Below are 23,233 nucleotides of genomic sequence, written 5' to 3'. Positions count from 1 at the left end.
CAAACAAAAAACTTTGTAATGGGATTTAGTTTTAACATGAGGTTCAGTTGAGGCATCCAAACCATTGACAATGCAACAGAGACAGTGGAGCATCGAGTGTGTCCAGTGCAAGCAGTACCAATCAGGCTTGCTCCCCTGACTTGTTAGGTGAGAATGTGATAGTATTTTCTACTAAACACCTTCTGACCATTTTTTTTTTTGACCCAGATTCTCCAATCTTCCTGACAACTCTAAAACACACACAATCCTTTCAGTGAGTTAACTCTCTTTTAAAATCATCCAGAGTGAATTTATTAGCTCTGTCTCAGTGGACAGCAAAGAAACATCAAGGGAAGAGTAGCGTGGGAGGAACTGAATTATTCTGTTGCCAGGGGCAATGGCCAAGACTAGTATGGAGAGGGGTCTCTTCCCCAAAGATTAGCCTTTCATCATAAGTGTTCATTGGTCTGATTCCTTTCTTGTTCTGATTCTAGTCTCATCAAACACTATTTTCACTACTGTTCTCCCATAGAACTATTAAGGGCACAAATGCACTATACTATTTTTTTTTTTTTGGCTTTTTTTTTTTCTGAGATAAGGGTTTTTTTGTTTGCTTGTTTGTTTTTTAGTTTTTTTGTTGTTTTTTGAGACAGAGTTTCTCTGCTTGTTTTGGTGCCTTTCCTGGATCTCGTTCTGTAGACCAGGCTGGCCTTGAACTCACAGAGATCCGCCTAGCTCTGCCTCCGGAGTGCTGGGATTAAAGGTGTGTGCCACCACTGCCCAGATGTTTTGTATTTTGTGCCGCTAAATATTATTATTATTTCTCCCTTCCTGTGCTGGGATTAAAGGTATGCACCACCCAGATAGCTTCGGTTTTGTTTTTTTTTTTTCTCGAGGCAGGGTTTCTCTGCTTAGCTTTGTGCCTTTCCTGGATCTCACTTTGTAGCCCAGGCTGGCCTCGAACTCACAGAGATCCGTCTGGCTCTGCCTCCCGAGTGCTAGGATTAAAGGCGTGCGCCGCCCGGCGAGGTTGTTTTTTTTTTTTAATGTGTCATAGAGCAAGTGAGACAGAAGACCAAGACCAGAACCTGGTAGGAACTCTAAATTTGGACACTCAAATTCCCATAGAGGTGAATGGGGAGTAAAAACATCCCAGCCCAACAAACTAGAAAGAAAATCATTTTGGAATGGGGGAGATTATGATGGTGTGTGTGGGTGCCACTAGACCCATAAGATGGGGTTTACAGCCCCAACAGAAACGTCTTGGTGGCTGTTAACTAAATAAAATAATAACATTGAATTTTAAGTATTTCTTCATGGGGTGAGGTGCAAAACAAACAAAAAAAAAAAAAAGAAAAAGAAAAACAGCAACAACAACAAAAAATCAAAAGCAAAATCTCTCTGGAGCAATGACCCTTTATCCCAGGTCTTAAAGAATCTTCATAGACAACATTCCAATGAAAATAGAGGTCTTCCAGAGCCTCAGAAACTGGCACCCACTCCCCCAGGCTCAGAGTGGTGGCAAAGCCATGTGTAGATATTGATGGTATATGCAGAAAACATCCATCATAGCCTCTCCCTCCCCATGTTCACAGCCTGAAGTCTGCTCCTACCTAGATGCGCTAAACCTGCCTCCTTGTTCATATATACCATAAACCTTGCCTCCTTGTTTATCTGTATATGATAACCCCATCTCCTTTTGCAGCTGGATGCAGTAACCCTGCCTCTGTTCAACTCTATTTAATAAACACACTGAGCTTATGAGGTGTTGGTGTTTCTCCATCCAAAACCACAAAAAAAAAAAAAAAAAAAAGAAAGAAAGAAAAAGAAATGTACGTCTTGGTAAAACAAACAAACAGGTGTGGAAAGAATGTAAAAGAGGCTGGTGGCAGTGATGCACGCCTTTGATCCCAGTACTTGGGAGGCAGAGAGGGGCGGATCTCTGTGAGGTCTACAGAGCAAGATCCAGGACAGGCACCAAAACTACACAGAGAAACCCTATCTCGAAAAACAAAAAACAAAAAACAAAAAAAAAAAGTAAAAGAGCAAAACCCATAGGAGATTAAAGAAAAAGATCCGATAAATTCAAGTAGTTGATACAAGAGACAAAGCTAGTTTTCCCCATGAAAGGACTCAAGAGCTCTGGGTTCATTTTCTGCAGAAAAGCAAAGCAAAATAACATGCAAATAGCTTTCTTGGGCTTGGAGACTTGTCTCAGCCTTTAAGGGCCATCACTGCTCTTGCTGAGGGCCCAAGTTCCTGGGACTAACATGGGGGCTCATGACCGTCTGTAACTACAGTTCCAGGGAATCCCATGTCCTCTTCTGACATCTGTGGGCTCATGCATGCAGGTGGTGCATGCGCATGCACATGTACATGCATACACTCAGGCACACATACATACACATAAAGTAAGAAAAACAACTTCTATACCTTAGTTGTCTTCCCTGGAGGTAACCATTTCCCAAAGCTGTAGAGATAACGGACTTATTAAATAAGAAACAGAGCTAAATGCAGAGTTAAAAGCCCAAGAGGTCAGAGCAGTGGCTAAGAGCTGATACTAAAAAAAACTTTCTTAACTCTTTGCTGCTGTCATCCTTCCCCGCAGACAGAGGCCTACTTCCTGTGTATCTGTCTTTTTTATTGACTTTCTGTTCTGCCTTCTTATTGGTTGTAAACCCAACCATATGACCTCCTCGTCACTGCCTGTCTATACAGACCTCTAGGTCTCTATGGTTGGTACTGAGATTAAAGGTGTGTGTCTCCATGCTGGCTGTATCCTTGAACACACAGAGATCTGTCTGTCATGTGATCTGGATTAAAGGTGTGCGCCATCACCGCCCTGCTTCTGCTATGGCTTGCTATTAGCTCTGACCCTCAGGCAACTTTATTTTTTAACATACAAATAAAATCACATTTCAAGCCAGGCGGTGGTGGCACATGCCTTTAATCCCAGCACTCGGGAGGCAGAGCCAGGCGGATCTCTGTGAGTTCGAGGCCAGCCTGGGCTACCAAGTGAGTTCCAGGAAAGGCACAAAGCTACACAGAGAAACCCTGTCTCGAAAAACAAAACAAAACAAAACAACAACAAAAAAAATCACATTTCAGTACAAATAAAATATCACCATATTTCCCCTTTTCTATTTTAATAAAAAGAAAAAAGTTATAACTAATATAAGAAAAACTATATACAAAAGTACAATGACTATATATTTTATATAGTTTATATAGACTATATATTTAATATATATATATATATATATATGCAATAAATACCTAAACAATGTCTTAGTGCTGTGGGATGTTCTGTATGTTAAATGTGTTGCTCTGATTGGTTAATAAATAAAACACTGATTAGCCTGTAGCCAGGCAGGAAGTATAGGCAGGACACGCAGAGAAGAGAATTCTGGGAACAGGAAGGCTGAGTTAGAGAGACGCTGCCAGCCATGACAAGTGAGATGTAAGGTACCAGTAAGCCATGAGCCACGTGGCAACTTATAGACTAATAGAAATGGATTAATTTAAGATATAAGAACTAGATAACAAGAAGCCTGCCACGGCCATACAGTTTATAAGTAATATAAGTCTCTGTGTTTACTCAGTTGGGTCTGAGCAACTGTGGGACTGGTGGGTGGCAGATTTGTCCTGACCTGGGCCAGGCAGGACCAGGAAAACTCTAGCTACACAAAGCCTTAGGAATTTTTCTAGAATTGCTATTATGATCTTTTTGTTTGTTTTTTTATGAGACAGTGTTTCTTTGTGTAGCCTTAGCTGGCCTAGAACTACCTTTGTAAACCAGGCTAACCTGGAAATCAGAGATCCACCTGCCTCTGCCTCCCGAGTGCTAGGATTAAAGGCATGCGCCACCACTGTTAGGTGCCATTATAATTTATAAATTATATATATTTATATTAACTTTAAAATGTAAAATGTGGCCAGGAGGTGGTGGCGCACACCTTTAATCCCAGCACTCGGCAGACAGAGCCAGGCGGATTTCTGAGTTCGAGGCCATCCTGGTCTACAGAGGGAGATGCAGGACAGGCACCAAAACAACACAGAGAAACCCTGTCTCAAAAACAAACAAACAAATGTAAAATATGGTAATGGGGCTAAAATGCTTGCCATGTACTGGCTGGTTTTCTGTGTCCACTTGACACAAGTTCTAGTCATCAGAGAGGAAGAAGCCTCAGTTGAGGAAATGTCTCCATGAGATTCAGCTATAGGGCATTTTCTCAATTAGTGATTGATGGGGGAGGGTCCAGCCCATGGTGGGTGGTGCCATCCCTGATCTGGTGGTCCTGGGTTCTATAAGAAAGCAGGCTGAGTAAGCCAGTAAGCAGCACTTCTCCATGGCCTCTCCTTCAGCTTCTGCCTCCAGGATCCTGCCCTCCCTGAGTTCCTCTTCTGACTTCCTCCAAAGATGGAGTATGATCTGGAAGCATAAGCCAGATAAACCCTTTCCTTCCCAACTTGCTTTCTGGTCAAGGTGTTTCATCGCAGCAATAGAAATTCTAAGGGATCAATCTAATAAGTCTTATTTTAATGAATATGCTTCTGGGGGGAGGGTTGAGACTGGGTTTCGCTGTGTAGTTCTGGCTGTCTTAGAACTCACTCTTTAGACCAGGCTGGCCTCAAACTCAGAGAAATAAATATGCATTCTATTGGTCTGTTCTTCTAGAGAACCCTTATTACTACAGCAGGAATGTGGTGTAAACCCAGTGCTGGGCAACAGAGACATGAGGATCTTAAGGGCGCATCTTCTCGGTAATATCCAGGTTAAGAGAGATCTGAAAACAAACAAAAACGAAACGAAAAGGTGCATGGCTCCTGAGGAATAATGGACCTCTGGTCTAAACATGTACCTGTACACATGTGTACATGCATGCACCAGTACACACACATACACATAAAGTAACTAAAATAAAACTTGAAATGCTAAATGTTTGTTCCATAAATATATGTATATATATGTATGTGTGTGTGTGTGTGTGTGTGTGTGTGTGTGTGTGTGTGTGTGTGTTTTATTTTGTTTTCGAGACAGGGTTTCTCTGTGTGGCTTTGCACCTTTCCTGGATCTCTCTGTGTAGCCCAGGCTGGCCTTGAACTCACAGAGATCCCCCTGGCTCTGCCTCCTGAGTGCTGGGATTAAAGGTGTGCACCACCACCGCCCAGCCCTACAATATATTAATATCCTCAGTTTTTGTGGTGCTGGGGATCAAACCCAGGGCCTTGTGTCTGCCAGGAAGGCACTCTCTACATACACAGACCAATATCTTCAGTATCTTCATCTTATAAGCAGGGTTATGAATAATCTGACAAAGCTACAGGTAGTCACAGAGGCAGTCCTAGAGTAAAACCTTCGTCATGCCAACCAATCTCGGGCTTGTTTAAAACTTGTTAGTTTAACTTCTTTTCTAAAATCCTGTCTTTTCTCTCCCCACATCACCTTATTTCTAATAAACTTCTATTTTTTTATTTTTTAATTATAATAATTATTATTTTTTGGGGAGGGTTTTCAAGACAGGGTTTCTCTGTGTAACAGCCCTGGTTGTCATGGAACTCACTCTGTAGACCACACTGGCCTTGAACTCACAGAGATCCACCAGCCTCTGCCTCTGGAATGCTGGGGATTAAAGGCGTGCGCCACCACTGCTTGGCTAAAGATTTATTTTTTAAAGTGCTACAGCTAGTGTAGTTTTTTACCACTCTGGTTTGTGATATGGTGCAGGAGAAAAAGGTTTACCTCCAGGTTATCCACTGTTGGCTCTCTATCCTGAAGAAATGATTTTCAGCAATATAATCTTTATACAGATCGCATTCAGTATTTTGGAGATTTGGCTTGACTATTGATCTAATTATGTCCTTTGAATCAGAAGGCAAAAGAGTGTCCTGCTTAAGTCAGAAGATGAGATCTTACCCAGCGTTGTCAATAATTTGCTGTGTACTTTGGCAAGTAACTTAACCTTAGTTTTCTGTCTCAGGTTAACCATTATCGAGATAAAATCATACAACATTAAAATTGGCAGAAATTACACAGCAAAATTCCTTTATTTTATGGAGTCATTAAGTGATTTACCCTAACCACCTAAATAAAGCTTTCCTAGGCATTAAAGACCAGTATCTTTTCTGTGCATCATGTTTTCTCTCACTGTTATTCCAAGAAATAAATGAGAAAAAAGTGAAAGCACTAAACAGACATACACCTATTTTTTTAAAGTCTGATGAAGTGTTAACATTAGCAGGCACTGTAATCTTAAAGTTTACTGGAATGTGTGCCTCAGGTATCTTGCACATTTTAAAAAGTAGAAGTTATGAGGCTTATATAGGGAAAAAGACAGAAAAAGAACGGGCAGTAAGCCGGGCGGTGGTGGCGCAAGCCTTTAATCTCAGCACTCGGGAGGCAGAGCCAGGCGGATCTCTGAGTTCAAGGCCAGTCTGGTCTACAGAGCTAGGTCCAGGAAAGGCGCAATGCTACACAGAGAAGCCCTGTCTCAAAAAACAAAAAACAAAAAACTAAAAACTCCCCACAAAACAAAACAAATTAACAGTGGGTTTGTTGAATACCTTTAGGGAAAATACAAAATACCCTCAATCATACGGATATCCTTTCAGTCAGTGTTTAATGGTCTTTTCCCACTTTGCGCATTTATGAAGGAAAGATGTACAATAATAATGTGCCGGTCCATTTCCTGCTTATATAAACATTATATTATTTGTCTAATCTACAGAACTTCTTCCCAGGCCACAGCCCTAAACAACGGGCTGAAACCTGCAAAAAACCACAGTCTCAGCGGAAACTCCAAGTCCCGAAATGCTCGTCGGCCTGTCTGCGCCGTCTGTTCGCAAGGGCGACACCTCCATCTGGTAGTTGTAGTCATCTGGAGCCCATATTTCTGGGCTTTGGGACAGAGGGATGCCACCCAGAAAACTACAGCTCCCAAGGTGCTACGCGCGCCCTTCCCGCCCCGCCGCTGTCGTGCTCCGCCCCCGGCCGCTCCACCCTCGCTGGGTTGCGCGGCTCATGCCTTCCTGTTGGTCCGAGCTGGGAGAAGTTCACTCTGATCAGCTGATTCCAACTGACAACAAGAGAGGAGGAAGCCTGGGAGGCAGCCGAGGAGGAGGGGGCGGAGATGTTGCTGAGGATGGATCCGTCGGGGCCCTAGAGCAGCCTGGGTCCCGTCGGCAGCCCGCGTCCCCCGCATCGCCTTGCGGCGGCCAAGCTACTCCGGGTGGGCTCTGCGGGCCACGACGGGCGCGACGGGCAGGGCGGGGGCAGCTTGGCCCAGCCCCGGGCGAGCGCTGGTCCCGGGGCTCCGGTCGCTTCTAGGAGGAAGGGGGGGACGGGTGCGGCTCGGATGGGGGTGGGGTGGCATAAACAATGGATTCGGCTCTGGGATATGCGGGTGTGGGGGAGATTTGGGGGGCCTTCTTTGTTCTTCGGCTCCGCTGCCACCCCTCGGGTTGTGGTGGCGGTGTCCGGGAACAAGGTAGGGGTGAGGAACTCGAGATTGGAGAGAGTTGTCGAGGTAGGGGCCCTGAGGAGGGGCCAGATTGTTTGCTTGGCCTGGTAGGGGTCGGGTATTATGAAGGTTGATTTTCTGTTTTTCTTAGTAGTGACAAGTTTTGATTTTTGTTTCCCTTTTGGGAGCTGGCTGAGCACCCCTGAGGTTAGGGGGTAAATAAGGTGTCCCCTGGTTACTCCGCTGCCTTCCTTGTTTATCTGCAGATCAGATGGATAGACTGATTACTGTAAGGGAGGAGTGAATATCTGGAAAGAGGACTTTACACTTTGTTGTGCTGTTGGACTAGAAGGCAAAGCTAGGGGGAATTACGAGTGTAATTACATGAAGAAGTGACCCCAACCCCCTTTTCTGTTTCCCCACTTTTTTTCCTTTAAAGTTTTTTTTTTTTTTTAAGTTAGATTCTGAGTGTCAAGAGGAAAATGAGTTGTTTTGACTCACTATAGGGCTGACTCTACAGTGCACCAGAGTGTAGGAATTCTGTCTCCTGTTGCTCCCAGCTCCCTGCTCTAGACAGAGAAAGAAGGGACAAAAAGAAGCCTAGTAGTTGTTTCAGTTTTTGAACGTGAAATTGAGACTATTGTTGCCAACTTGAGACTCCTTACAAGGCCTTCACCTGTACAAAACTGAAGCAGTCCACTTATGAGGATAATTGGGTTTGTCTAGCTAGGTCTTTGAGGGAGGTCTAAAGTTTATTGTTTAATTTTTTTCTTTAGCTTTTGTTTTGTTTTGTTTTTCAAGACAGGATCTCTCTGTGAAGCAGTCCTGGCTGTCCTGGATCTGGCTCTGTAGCCCAGGCTGGCCTTGAACTCACAGAGCTCTGCCTGCCTCTGCCTCTGGAGTGCTGGGATTAAAGGCGTGCGCCACCACTGCCCACTGCCATTGTAGTTTTTATAAGCAAGGATGAGAGTTCTCTCGGTGGTTTTGGCCTGGCATTTAGGTGCTCTTTTGTTTGTTTATTTTTAAGGTACACTTCTGCTTTTTTCCAGATGAGTGAAATCCTCTTCCCCTGTTCTAGGGAGCCCTTGAAATACTGGCTCGAGGCTCATGTATATCGAACAGCTCCTCACCACCTTATTTCATCACTACGACTTTGTGGCCCGAGGCCCACCTTTGTGAACCCAGCAGACCTCTCAACCTGTATCAAAGACTCTGTCGAGTTCATTTTGACCTCAACTTTCTCTGCACTTGGCAGAGGATGAAACCTTCAGACTCAATCAACATTGCTGCTGAGACTAGAGACCTGGAGGCAGAGCCTTAAACGTTTAAACATTTGTGAGTGTGCAGACATCCTTAGCCAGACAGGTTTTCTTTTTTTTTAAAGTGTTCAGAACCCTGTGGAAGCACTAGCCCCCTTCCGACTCAACGCCGTCGTCTTCCTTCATTCCTGGGAAAAGCACGGGAGTGAGTGTTCCCCGGTGGGTGGTTTTTAGACGAGACTAAGTTATGAGTGCCCAGACTTCCCCAGCAGAGAAAGGCCTGAATCCGGGGCTCATGTGCCAGGAGAGTTACGCCTGCAGCGGGTCTGACGAGGCTGTCTTCGAATGTGATGAGTGCTGCAGTTTGCAATGTCTCCGCTGTGAGGAGGAGCTGCATAGGCAGGAACGTCTACGGAGCCATGAGCGGATAAGGCTCAAAGCTGGCCACGTCCCTTACTGCGACCTCTGCAAGGGCCCCAATGGGCATTCTCCAGGTGTTAGGCAAAGGGCGGCCGTGAGGTGCCAGAGCTGCAAAATCAATCTGTGCCTGGAGTGCCAGAAGAGGACTCATTCAGGAGGTAACAAGAGGAGGCACCCCATTACTGTGTACCATGTCAGTAAGGTGCAGGAACCCCTGGACGGGGAAGAGATGGATGAGGAGACCAAGAGGAAGAAGATGACAGAGAGGGTTGTGAGCTTCCTCCTGGTAGATGAAAATGAGGAGATTCAGGTAAGCGCCCTGCCATTTACGGGACTCCTATCGCTGTATTGATCTTCTCTGGGAGGTTGCTCTCCAAAATAGCCCAGGAGTGCCCCTAAGAAGCAGTAGAAGCCAAGGCCTCAGAAGCCTTAAGTTTATTTAGTTTTTTGTTTTGTTTTGTTTTAAGAAATTTCACTCTTAGCTCACCTGGCCTGGAATTCCCAGCAGTCCTCCTGCCTCAGTTTTCCCAAGTGCTGGCTTACCTTTTGTTTTTTTCAGACAGGGTCTTGCTGGGTAGTTCAGGCTGGCCTAGAACTGGTGATCTCCCTACCTCAGCCTCCTGAGGTAGTGCTGAGACTGTGGAGTAAGATTTAGTTATTTACCAGCTGGGTAATCTTGGACTAAATTCATTTTGCTTTCTCCTGAGCCTTAGTTTTCTCATCTATACAGTGGGAACAGTGGTTGTGAGCATGAAGTGAGGCTGTGCAGGCTGTGGCCTGCCAGCTCTGTCTTTGTAGTAGTAGGAAGAACAGCTTAGGACAGTGGCCTGCAGGAAAGCACTTAGAAAACCAAAAATAATGTGACAGATAAGGGACTGTGTATCCTCAGTATTGGGGAATTTTTTTTTTTTTTTTTTTTTTTTTTTACAAAGACAATATTCTTTTCAATGGCCTCTTTTGGTTTTCTTATACAAGCTTCTTAGTCCCTTATCTGTTGCTATAACAAAATACCTGAGTCTAGGTAACTTATTTATGAGGAATAAAAGTTCCTTTTGCTCACAGGTCTAGAGGCTGAGAAGTCCATGAGTATCTGAGCATCTGAGGGCTGTATTATGTGGAGGGTATCAGAATTCTGCTCAAGTGTCCTGGCTTGATAAGCCACCTCTCCCATCACAGGGCTCCACTTTGATGACCTTATCTCAATTACTTGAAGGGTCCACTTCCAGAATATCAGCGTGTGCGTGTGCGTGTGCGTGTGCGTGTGCGTGTGCGTGTGCGTGTGCGTGTGCGTGTGCGTGTATATATATGAGGATCAAGTGTGGGTGGGGCAGGACTGGTTGTTGGTTTAGAGCAGTGGATTGTTCTTACAGATGACCCAAGTTCAACTTCCAGCACTCATGTTAGGAGGCTTAGAACTGTCTGTAACTCCAGTTCCAGGGACCCAACGCCCTCTTTTGGGCTCCAAGAACACCATGTGCACAGACCCTTACTACACATAAACACACATCATTTAAAATATAGTTTCAGAGGAACATTCCAACCATGGTGACTTCTAATGTGTAGAAGCCAGTGAGGGCTTCCAGAATGCCTAGAGAATCTTTGGTTTGTTCCCCACTTGGGTGAGAGGGGAGCAAGAGATAGGAGATGTAAAATAGTAAGTTCAAAGAGCATGTCCTTTAAGCTGAGAGGGAGATGGTGGTGACTATCAGGAGTTGGTAATGTTTTTTGTTTTGTTTCTTTTTTTTTTTTTTTTTGAGGCCTCTCTGTGTAGCCCTGGTTGTCCTAGAACTCCAGTCTGTATAAAGAGATCTACCTGCTTCTGTCTCCCAAGTGCTAGGCGTAAAGGCCTGTTCTGCCCTGCCCTGCTAGGGTAATGTTATGTTATGTTATTAATTTTTTTGAGTTGGCTTTTTAAAAAAAAAATCATGTATCTGTGTGTCCCATTGCTCATGTATGGAGGTGGGGACAATATTTTGAGTTGCTCTCTCCTATCTGTGGTTTCCTGGGATTGAACTCAGTGTTGGTGGCAACAAGCTTCTCACTAGATAAGCCATCTTGAGGCAGGCCCTTTAGTTGCCTTTCAAGGGAAGACTGCTTCCCTGTTGGAATTCCCTTCCTGGCCAGTGCTCCCAGGCTGTGCAACCACAGCGAGTTATTCCAGCTTCACCAGTCTGTTCTATCTCCATTTCATAGGCCTGTCGGGAGGACTCGGAGATTAGGAGTGGAGAAGACTTATCATAGGGCCTGGAACCTCATGTCCAGTACCAGTTTGTTGTTGCCAGTGTCTGTGTGGTGTTTGTGGCCCACTGACTTAGTACTTGTGGTGGTGATGACTCAGTCCCCAGAGGGAGGAATACCGGTACATAGTCACCATTTGAGAGATTTCCCAATTATCCACTAGGTATTTTTTACCTCTGCCTTTCTCATGTGTGGATAAGCTGATGGAAATGAATTACGTCATGACTGCTGTTGGCTTCTGCCATCACACTGTTGCTGGATACTTTGCTAACACAGACTTCCCATTATTGGTTTGAGAGGAACTAATAGAGCTGGGGGAGAATGACCCAGATCCCATTCGGCCTCCCTTGTCAGCAGTAATGTCTTCATTATGGATTATGCTCTAATTGGGCAACATTGTGCACTGAATATTTTATAAATGGAGCAGTTGGGTCTGGATGGTTCTGGTTTGTTCTGGTATAATGTCAGCCTCTGAAAGTCACAGTTCATGGTATTGATACTTTCTAAAGTGAGAGGAAGATTTTTGAGGAACCAGTCATTTTCATGAATATTTAAATTTTCATGAATTAAAAAACTTGCTCGTATTTAAGTACATGCTCATTTCAACCTAACATTTACCCTAACCTTTGTGTGGGGGTGGGGTGTGTGTGTGTGTGTCTTTTTGCATGCTGAAGCTAGAGGTCGACCTTCAGTTATTCACTCGCTGAACATATTCACTTGCTGTTGAAGCTGGACTGTCTGGCCTGAAGCCCTTGGGATCCTCCTCTCTGCTTCCACCTTGAACCACACCCTAGCACTAGGGTTCCTGGTACCTGCCACCACATCTGTATCATCTCCTCCTCCTCCTGGGAGACTTTTTAAAGACATCATCTAGTGTAGCCCATGCTATCCTCAAACTCCTTGCAATAAAGGATGACCTTAAATTTTTTTTATTTTTTTAAATTTTGAGACAAGGTCTCACAGGCCTTGGATATCCTGTGATCCACTATGTAGATAGAGCAGGCTGGCTCTGAACTTAGAGATCAAAAGTCTGCTCTGCCTCCAACGGTGTATGCCAGTACACCTGGCTTGACCTTGACTTATGATCCCTTTTGACACCACCTTCTTATTGTTGGGATCACAGATTGTGCCTACAGGCCTGGTTTATAGTGGTGCTGAGCATCAAGCTTGCTTCAGGTGCTTGGTCAGCCCTTGACCAACAGAACTACATTCCCAGCCCAGGCCAGTCAGTCAGTCTGTCCATCTGTTTACCTCTATCGTGTTCTCTTAAAATATTTTTTTTCCCTAGACAGGTTGGGAAAAAAAAAAAAACAACAACTCAGTATTTTCAAATAACCTGATTTTTTTGTGAACCAGTGTCTTTAGGGTATTTACAGGAGCATGGACAGTTACCAGTGGCTATACCACTGAAGGAAATATCTTCCCTCCCTAGCAACTCTTAAATGCCTAGAGCTCCCCAGGAAGGCCATGCTTATTTTATTATTATTTTTTAAATTAAGAATTATTTTTATTTATGTGTGTGTGTGTGTGCTTGTCTGAGTTCATGTGTGCCCCGTGTGTGCAGGTCCAGGGAAGGCCAGAAGAGGCTGTTGGAAGGAAGCTGGAGTGGTGGGCAGTTGCCAGTCACCGGCTGTGGTTGCAGGGAGCCCATCTCTGGTGCTCTGCAGGAGGGTCTACTCTCTTTACCTCTGAGTCACCTCTCCAGCCCCTCCTAGAGCTTGTGGCAGGGTCTCACTGTGCACCTGTTTCCATGTTTCTTTTTTCTTTTTCTTTTTTTGTTTTTGAGACAGTTTCTCTGTAGCCCTGGCTGTCCTGGAACTTGCTCTGCAGAACTCTGGCTGCCTCTGCCTCCTGAGTACTGGGATTAAAAGGGTTCGACATGATGACAAGATAGTCCATGTTTCTTTCTTTCTTTTTTTTTTTTTTTAAGGTTTTATTTATTTATTATGTATATGAGTACTCTGTCTGCAAGTATGTCTGCAGGCCAGAAGAGGCTGTCAGATCTCATTACAGATGGTTGTGAACCACCATGTGGTTGCTAGGAATTGAACTCAGGAAGAACAGCCAGTGCTCTTAACTGCTGAACCATCTCTCCAGCCCTAGTCCATGTTTCTTAAGAAGGGATTAGGAAAATAAGAAGGAATATATAATTTGGATTTTGATATCTGCAAAGAAACTTTGGTTTTTAAGAAAGCTAAATATGTGTTTATGTGGCAGAAGAAAAAGACATGATCATGTAGGTAGTCACGTGTGTATGGGAGCGGGTGTCAGGTTTAAGCTTTGTTTGGTGTGCTGTGAGCTTAGGGTAATGAGATTAATCATCCAGCTCCCTGGAGATACCTTGTCTCGGGGGAAATAAAAATGTATGATACAGATGTAGATTATAAATTTAGCTAGTTTATGGTTGTTTGTTTGCTTATTTATTTGATGTATACAAGTGCTCTGTTTATATGTACATCTTTATGCCAGAAGAGAGCATCAGATCCCAATATAGACGGTTGTGAGCCACCATGTGGTTGCTGGGAATTGAACTCAGGACCTGTGGAAGAGCAACCAGTGCCCTTCACCTCTGAGCCATCTCTCTAGCACCAGCTAGTTTATGTTTTATGTCCTATACAACATCATATGCAGTGGATGAACACACTGATAGTGTTGACTTTATTATTTTAGACTGGCTAGTGAGGTGGTTCAGTAGGTAAAGGTGCTTGTCAGGAGAGAACAGATTTGGAACAGTTGTCCTCTGATTTCCACATGTGCTCTGTGTACATTCATGTACTCTTACACACAAATAACTGAAAAATCAAAAAGCAATTAGAGTCTGATTATATAGCCTATGGTCGTGAACTGATGTATAACCCAGTCTGTCCTTAAACTTTCAATCTTGCCTCTGTCTCCCAAATGATGGTATTACAGTGAATTACAAATGTGCACCACCACAGCTGGGCCTGAGATTTCTTTTCTCTGTGTTCTAGTCTTGGCTCATAAGAGCTGGAAAACAAAAACAAAATCTCCCCACCCCTCACTCCCCACCCCCAAACCCCCATCCCCACCCCCCACCCCCCACAGGGTTTCTCTGTGTAGCCCTGGCTGTCCTGGAACTCACTTTATAGACCTGGCTAGTCTCAAACTCAGAGATCCACCTGCCTGTGCCTCCTGCCACTGGGATTAAAGGCGTACGCCACCACTGCCCAGCCTCACAAACGTGTTTTTAATTGTTTTGCATATGCAGCTATCTATCAGAAAACTGAACTAGATCATTTCCTAAGTTTTTACTTAATGACTCTATGAGAACAAATACTCTCCTAAAGTGAATGAATTCTGTTCCAATCCACTACTCCCAACTAATGTTGCTGTGATTGATAAACTGATAGTTGAAGATTTAAAAGCTCTTCCTGTGCTGTTAAGAATTTTTCTTAGTACCGATATAAAACTTTTAATCCTAATGGTAATCCTGTATATTAATTTCATGTGGCAGCAACAAATTATCACACAGATTATCTTCTAATTTAAAGGTCAAAAGTCCTAAAATGGTTTGATAGGCTGTGTTCTTCCTAGAAGTTGTACGGAGAATTCGTTCTGCTTGGTTTTGTCGAGCTGTAAGAATTGACCTGAATTCCTTCGTTTGTGGCTCTGGCACTGAACTTCAAAGCCTGCACTGTAGCGATTTCTAGTCCCTTCGTGTTTCTCTGCTTTGTTGTCACAGTCTTTCTGCTTCTGCGTCCCTCCTGACGTCTTCTTGTAAGGATCCTTAGAGTATATCGGAACCTACCAAAATAATCCAGCATCATCTCCCCATTTCAAGGTCCTTAATTTAGTTATCCTTAGAGGCCTGTTTGTCACACAGAGTGGCATATTCACAGGTTCCTGGGATTAGGACATGGATGTCACTTGGGGAATGCCAATCTCCAGCCTGCTACATTTTGTGAAGTAGATTGTGTTTCACAGATGGGGACCCCAAAGGTCCATCTGATGCACAATGTCCACAGTGCAGTGGTTGAGGAATGGATGTACCAGATGAATGAAGGATGTACCAGATGAATGAAGGATGTACCAGATGCATGAAGGCTCACTACAGAACTGGGGTCCAGAGGGTGAAGCTGCCTTGAGGCACAGTATTTAACCAGACACCTTTCTGCCTCCCTCCTGCTTCTGGTCTCTCAGTAGTCTTGCCCAGGAAGCCCATCTTCTCTTTGTGTGGCCTTTCCAGCAAGATGGGTAGACTTTGGGTTGTACTCACTGTTTTTCTAGGCTTCAGTGGGGCTGACTGAGGAAGAACACAGTTTATAGAGACCCATTATTTAGTCCTTAATGAAGGAGCCAGGGGCAACGCCCTTAGCAAATGTCTCAAAGGTTAGGAGAATAAGCTTTCTAGCCATAGGGTTCTTAGAGAGGAAGAGGATGCTGTCTGTTTTTGGGTCTTCAGGGAATCAGACATCTTGTTTTGTCAGTATGTTTACGGGCTGGGGGAAAAAGATGAGAAACAATAAGTCATTCTTCATTCTTTTTCCTCCAATATTTAAGGCAAGTGACTTTATTTTCTAAGGTTTGTGTGTTTTTATTTTATGTGTATGAATGCTCTTTGCCTGCATGTGTGTCTGTGGTACCCTGTACATGTCTGCTGCCCACAGGGGCCAGGATCCTTGAACTGGAGTTGGAGACAGTTGTGAGTTGCCATGTGGATGCCGCTATCCAAACCTGGATCCTCTGAGAGAGCAGCAAATGCTCACAGCCATCTCTTCGGCTCCACATTCCCCCTTGTTTAAAGACTCCAGACAGGTTTTTTCCTCACCCCACCCATTCCCCTGTCCTTTTTCTATAAAGTTCTCACGAGTGCCCGCTCCAGGAGAACACAGAAGCATGGTGCCCAGAAGAACCTTGTCTCACCTTCATGCTGACTGACCACTGACTGAGACCCAGGAGGGCCTGGGGACTTGTCTTCTGAGGAGACCGTGTGGGCTCATGAGGGGAAGAGAGAATAACAGCGTCTCTGTGTGTGTGCCCTACCCTCCTTGAGTTAGAAGCATCCATAGGTTAATGGGAACCCAAGCTGAGTCTCCTGCCTTCCCTTCCTGGTCATTGGATACCACTGAAACTGGTCCTTTAAGAAGACCCAATGCACTGCTTGGCTGCTTCCCTTGTTTACAGTCCCAGAATAGTGCTGCTCAAAATACTGGGACTTGTCCTTTTTTTTTTTTTTGAATTGGCCAAAAGAGACCTTATTTTAGTAGGACTCAGAAATGGGAAACAGCAGAGGATGTTTTCTTTCGTCTTTCCCCTGACTGGCTGGTCTGGTCTGCCACATTTCTGTTTTCGTGTCATGTGCCGTGGGCCTGCTACACCCTACCCTCTGGCTCTGGCTCCTGGTCTAGGTAGCTTCTTGGGCTCTGTTCCTTCTGGGCCCTCTCTCTTTAGGTAGGCTTGTTTAAATCCCCAAGATTTTGGTCAGTAGGTCATAAGCCAGAGGCATCCTGATTTTCTACGTTGTTGAACTTTTCCATTCTTTTTAATGGCCAGACAGGAAGTAAGAACTGACTTTGGTGTACCCTTCGGCACATTCTGGTCAGAACATAGATACATTTTGCCATTAGTTTCTTCGGTTCTGTGCCAAGAAAATAAGACACAAAAACTGTCAAAATAATGAGTAATAATTACATGAATGGCAGCGCCCCCCCCCCCCAACCGCCCCTTTACACATAGAAAGTAAAAGCCCCTTTGTTTGGTGATGTGGTGGACTGGACTGCCTTAAATGGGATTACTGGGAAACAGCATTGGGGATGACTCAGACGGACAGAAGGATGAAAGAGCCCCTATTGTATGCCTTCCTTCTGCTCAGGGCCTTGAGAGTGTGCTCAGTTTTGGGCTCATTCTGCTGTGACTGACTCCTGGCTTTTAATTTAGGAGATTGTTTTGTTTAGGGTAAGGCTGTTTAAAATTTGACCCCCACAGACTGTCAAAGTCACAGTGGGTCAGCTTTTTAAGGACCTGGTCTTTAACTCTCCTAAGTTAGCTCCAGTTTGTGTCGTGTCTGCCCCCCCCCCCCTGTCCGTTTTGAATTGGGCAAGTGCTTTTCTTTTGAGCCACGATTACTGCAGAAGGCAGGTTTCTTTTTAAGTTGACTTCATGCCTTTTCTCTGGGGATGTGTCTGCTGGCTGGGCCACGCCTGGGGCTTTCCTGAGGTTGTGTAGCTCTGGTGGCTGCCTGGACTGTGCCAGGGACCTGGCCTGCTTTGGAGAGAGCTCCTGGGAGCTCCTGGGAGCTCCTTTGTAGTTTAAGTGCTCAAAGATCGAGCACAGCTGATTGCTGATGAGAAATGAGAGGGAGCCAGTGGGGAGGCCATGGAAGGAAGGGAGGCAGGGGGTAGCTTGTTGAGGCAAGAGCAGTTCGGTCTCTGGGAAAGGACACAGAAGGGCTTTCTGAGGCAGGGATGGGTGATGCTTCCTTGGAGTTTTGTTTATGTTGCTTCCCCTTCTCTCCCAGGTGGGATCTTGTGTAGTCCAGGCTGGTCTTGAACTCAGCTGGTAGGAGGATGACCTTGAACTTCTGGTCCTTCTGCTTCTACCCTCTTAGAATTGGGATAAGCAGGTATTCGTCTCCACTGGTTTATGCAGTGCTGGAGGCTGTACTCAGGGCTTCATCAAACAGTCTACCCTGTGACCTATATTCTCAGTTCTCATTTTGCCTTTCTTTTTAAAAAAATTTTTTTAAAAAAGTTTTATTAGGTATGTGTCTATGTGCATGACCTGTAGTAGATATGTGTGCCACTGCTTGAGTGTGGAGATCAGAGGATAATTTGCAGAAGTCTATTCTTTTAACATGCGGGTTCTAGGGATTGAATTTAGGCCATTGGGCTTGGCAGCATATGGATTTTCCACACTGAGACATCTTACCAGTCCTTTGTCTCTCTTAAAAAAAAAAAGAAAGGCAACATCTCACTGGGTAGCCTGGTTGGTCTGGAACTTGTTTTGTAGACCAGGCTGGCCTTGAACTCATAGAGATCCACCTGCCTCTGCCTCCCAAGTGCTAGGATCCAGAGTGTGTGCTACCATATCTGGCCTTCAGTCAAGAGGTTCTGTTTGACTTATTTGTGGGTCAGAGTGGTAGTGGTTGGAATTTTAGGGTAGAGAGTAAACTAGTTATATATATAACAACCTGACCACTGACTTGACATCTTTAGAGGATGATTTGATTTTTTGGTAGCTCCTGGAATCCCTGACCTGACCCCCCTATTTTTTCTGATCCTGAATCATTTCTGGTTGATTCTAGATACTGGTGCTTAAAAAGAGCTAACCAAGTTTGGTCCTTTCAGACACTACAAGTGAAAGTTAAGTGACAACACATTCCGAGCAACTTAGCAGTCAAAGAATATTCTAGAAAATTTTCTGCTTTCTAGTTAGTTCAAATCCTGCTAGCTGGTGACTGTGTCATCCACATGGCTAACTATATCCTTTTGTAATCTTTTCTTTCAAAGCTCAGACAGACATCAGTCCGTTGCCTTGAAATGGAAGTTCTTACTGAGCTGTGCATCTTAGTTGTTGGGATAATCTCTGTGCAAACTTTTTCTATCCTGTAGTACTGGGGATCGAACCCAGAACTTTATGCATAGCAGGCAAATGCTCTGCCACTGAGCTACATCCCTACCTCACTCTAAAATGGTCTTAAAATGGAAACTTACGATGGTGAGTGAGCCTGGGAGGAGTGGTAGAGGCCAGCATTGCTTGGAATGCCCAGTTCTCGGTGGCCCTGAGTAGAGGTTATTTGAGGATTCCATAGTTCCTTTTGCACAGCCTTTCTGGTCCTGGTGACCAGGGTTTACTTTAGTTAGTAGGTCACTGTTGTGCATCCCCACCCCGCTCCTGTGTTTCAGTAAACTGTTTATATCTGGACTACTTGGCAGGCATTCAGACAAGCAGACAACTTTCCGCCTTCCCTACTTGCTTCCTTCCTTTCTTGTTTTTCCTTTTCCTCACCCCTGTTCTTTCCTGGTTGTAAATTAAGACTTGAAATCTCCCATTGTTTGGGTAAGCAGTTGGTATAACCAAATACAAATGGTTGTGGGTTATATTTCATTCTGCATTGTACTTGAATTTCTTTTTCTTCCTTTACTACAGAAAATTGACTGTGTGTGCCATTTCTTCATTCATTCATTCATTCATTCATTTCTAGATGGGTCTCACTCTGTAGCCCCGGCTGACCTGGAACTTGGTATGTGTACTGAGCTGGTCTTGAACTCTTGAGGTCTGCCTTGGCAGGTAGAGGTAGGAGGATTAGGAATTCAGGGTCATCTCTGGCTACATTTTGAGACTCTGTCTACAAAACAGAACTCAACAAAGCACAAAATCCAGCTTCATTGAGATGTGTAGTTTTATGAGTTGACAGATGTATACATCTGTGACCACTGCAGTCAAGACATGAAACATTGTATTGGAGAGATGGCTTGGTGGCTAAGAGTACTTGTTCTTGTAGAGGACCTGGGTTTGATTCCCAGCTGCCACATAGCTCAGAGCCATTTATAATTCCAGTTCCAGTAAATCCAACTCCCTCTTCTGACTTCCTAGGGCACCAAACATGCATATGATATACAGATATACATGTTAGTAAAATATTTATACATATAAAATAAATAGCTGGGCAATGGTGGTGCATGCCTTTTTTTTTTTTTCCTCTTGAGACAGGGTTTCTCTGTGTAGTTTTGCGTCTTTCCTGGAACTCGCTTTGGGGACCGGGCTGGCCTCGAACTCACAGAGATCCGCCTGCTTCTGCCTCCCGAGTGCTGGGATTAAAGGATCTCTGAGTTTGAGGCCAGCCTGGACTACAGAGTGAGTTCCAGGATAGCCAGAGCTACACAGAGAAACCCTGTCTCAGAAAACAAAAATAAAGAAAGAAAAGGAAAAAAAAGAAGGAAAACATTTCTACCAACTTCTGAGGTTCCCTTGTGCCTCTGAGAAGTCAGTCCCCAGCAGTCACTGAACTGCTTTCTGTTACTATGCATTAGAGATCGAATGTCCTAGAGTGCTATATAAATGACTCACTGTGCCCCATCCCAATACTAGATGAACTCAGAGTCTAGTCCCTGTGAGGCAAGTACTCCTACCTCCGATCACATTATATCCCCTGCCACTAAGTTGTCCAGGCTGGCCTTGAACTTATGGTATTCCTGCCTCACTCCTGAGTAGCTAGGCTTCCAGCTGTTAACACCCAGCTTACTATGCTTTTGAGAGTCATCTATATTTTTGTATATCTTGCAAGGTAATTCATTGTATTGCTGAGTTATATGGGTATACTGATTATTTATCCATTTATTGATGAATGTGTTATGTAATATATGTATATATACATAGTTTATTTGGAGAGAGGGTCTTATCCTCCATCAGCCTCTTCAAGTGCTAGAATTTTAGGTGTGACCCCGGGACTCAGCTTGTACCATATATTTATTCTGAATGCCATTCTTCTTTGTCTTGGAACATAAGCTCCATGAAAACAGCTGCATTAGTTAGTGTTCTCACTACTGTGGTAAAATACCCAACAAAGGCGAATCAAGGGAGGCCTCAGCGATCAATGATTTCGTCTGTCATAGCTTGAAGACCTGTCAGGAGGAGTGTGAGGCAGCTGGTCCTGGTGCGTCTGTTCTCAGGAAGCAGAGAGAGGATGCTGCTGCTCAGCTGACCTTTTTAAGTGTTGTTTAAATCGGAATCCTTTTCCTTCTTTCTGTTTTCCCCTTTTGTTCAGTCTAGAACTCCAGCCCATGGGATAATGTCACCGACACTCAGGTGGCTCTTCTATCTTCCCTCTGGAAACACCTTCATGGATGCATCTAGAGGGTTCCTCCTCGATGATTCTAGACATTCTAAGCTGCCTTCATCCATCCATTTCAACAGCACCCAGTGTTGTGCTAGGCATGTGGTGTTGGGTAGCACAGACCAGACCCCTGCCAGCAAGGTGGATACTGTAGTTGTGAAGCTGAGAGCTGACGAGAGTGTGGACGTGTTAACAGAGAGGGTGGGTGGGAGTGAAGGGTCTGAGCGGGAGGAGGATTTTATCAGTTGGCTCTGGTGTGACCTTTTTTTTTTTGTGGCCTGCTTCTTTGTCTTCTAGTCTGGTATTTTCCCTTCTAAGGTTCCAGGTGTCACCAGAGCTTATGCTGGTTTTGTTGTAGCTAAATAGGCCTTTGCTAGGCTGTGTGAAAGGGGCTGTGTGTCCATCCGGAAGGGTTTTGGATCTCTTGAGTTGGTGTTTCCTGGTCCTCAGGACTGGAAGGCCTTTTCTTCAGATATAAAAGGAGGTGAACTGGGTTAGTTGCGTATGTCAAAGAGGCTCGTCATGGAGCTAAAAAGAAATGTTTCTGAAGAATTTGTGTGAGGATCATTTCTGTGTGGCTACGTTCTCACTGCTTGGACCGTGGAGGAGCTGTGGGCCGTGTCTGAGGCAAGGGTCAAACATTGTTGGAGTTATAAGACAGGGAAGGGGAATTCCTGACTCTCAAGTCATGGGATATTTTGGGGACAATGGAGTGGAAGAAGGTGATCTTTGTCCTTACCAAATGTGCTCAGTGTTTGTGAGGTCAAACTGTGACTCCAGTCACCTGAAGGAAACATTTGATAGGGAAATGGCTGCTTCTAACAAGGAACTTTGCCATCTCACATGTGAACCTACAGTGAGTGTGAGCTCCTTTAGAACTTCCTGTGATCTAGAAGCAGGGTTTCTAGAATGTTCTGGTTATAGGTGGTTTTTCTTTTCTTTTTTCTTTTTTTTTTTTTTTTAAGATCAGAACTACAGTTTTGTAGTTTTGAACTCACAGAGATCTGCCTGCCTCTGCCTCCTGATATAGGGATTTGTTACTGGAATGGAGCCTTTGTTGGGATTTTAAAACTAGGGTACTGATCTGTTTGACATAGTTGATTTACTTATTTTTATTTCAAGTTTATTGGTGTTTTGCCTGCATGTATGTCTGTGCGAGGGTGTCGGATGCCCTGGAACTGGAGTTACAGACAGTGGTGAACTGTCATGTGGGTGCCAGGTCCTCTGGAAGAGCAGCCAGTACTCTTAACCGCTGGGACAACTCTCCTGCCCCGTTCTTTTGAATGTGATGGAAATGGCTTTGGGTTTCTCAAAGGGAAATTCCCTCTTTCCATCTCTTTCCTGCCTCTAGAAGAAAACAAAAACTGTAACAGCAGGTCTGTGTGTGGTTTGTCGTCTAGTTAGTGCTGGATACGAGGTGAACTTAGTATATGCCTGTTGACTACGGGCAAGCTCTACTTGTATTTTAGGGTAATGGTCTCAGAGTTCTAACTAGAGAATCTTACTTGGTTTCTTTGGCTCTCTTCCTCTGAACTCAGCCAAAAAAGAAAAGAAAGCAAAATCAACCAGAAACCAACAAATAAAAATCATTAATAAAAACTCAATGTTGAGAATGATTGCCCACTTAAGTTACTTACAAATGTCAATGGAAAATTATAAAATAATCATTTGTTGGATGGGATGTAATTTATCATGAGCTCTCTATTGTGATGGGAATGGCGGAGCTTCTGATAGCCTGTTGTGTTACTTGGGGAAGGAGCTGATTTGGGGCCCCTGGCACTCGGAACAGTTTAGTAAGCCTGAGAGGGATGTCTGATGATGGTTGGTACAGATGGGATCTTCTGTAGACTAAGCCAGGACTGGAAGGGCCTTGATGTTGACCACCATCAGAGCACTTCCTGATACTTTTGTGGCTTATCCTCTGAGTATGGCTGGGTTGTTGAAGTGCTCTCCTGGTTGGGTCCTTTCTGCTGCGAAGTGCTCTGATTTTCAAATAGGAAGAGTGGGGATCGTTGAGAATTGTTAATTGATTTTACAAACTGGGCTTGGAATGTTACATAAATTAAGTTTTGTAGTAAGGG

At 44.4% G+C, this 23,233-nt stretch overlaps 2 protein-coding genes across 9 annotated transcripts in view; one reads left to right on the top strand and one right to left on the bottom strand.

Annotated features, from left to right (window-relative positions):
* The window catches only part of Rbm25 (RNA binding motif protein 25), a 108,561-nt gene that overhangs the window by 64,389 nt on the left and 20,939 nt on the right, over positions 1–23,233 (bottom strand). The window lies entirely within an intron of this gene.
* Zfyve1 (zinc finger FYVE-type containing 1) overlaps positions 6,939–23,233 on the top strand; it is a 50,682-nt gene continuing 34,387 nt past the window's right edge. Inside the window, exons 1-2 of one of the 3 annotated variants that reach the window (XM_006973070.4) lie at positions 6,939–7,208; positions 8,489–9,428. In XM_006973070.4, coding sequence (XP_006973132.1) covers positions 8,946–9,428 — 483 coding nt within the window. In that variant the 5' untranslated portion in view covers positions 6,939–7,208; positions 8,489–8,945. Of the gene's footprint in view, positions 7,209–8,466; positions 9,429–23,233 lie in introns of all 3 variants that reach the window. The other 2 variants (XM_006973069.4, XM_076551014.1) reach the window with 2 other exon arrangements.

Source organism: Peromyscus maniculatus, chromosome 14 (assembly GCF_049852395.1).
Source record: "Peromyscus maniculatus bairdii isolate BWxNUB_F1_BW_parent chromosome 14, HU_Pman_BW_mat_3.1, whole genome shotgun sequence".
In the NCBI taxonomy this organism is placed as follows: Eukaryota; Metazoa; Chordata; class Mammalia; order Rodentia; family Cricetidae; genus Peromyscus; species Peromyscus maniculatus.
The sequence above is the reverse complement of the archived record's forward strand: the minus strand, read 5'-3'. Positions and strand labels throughout refer to the sequence as shown.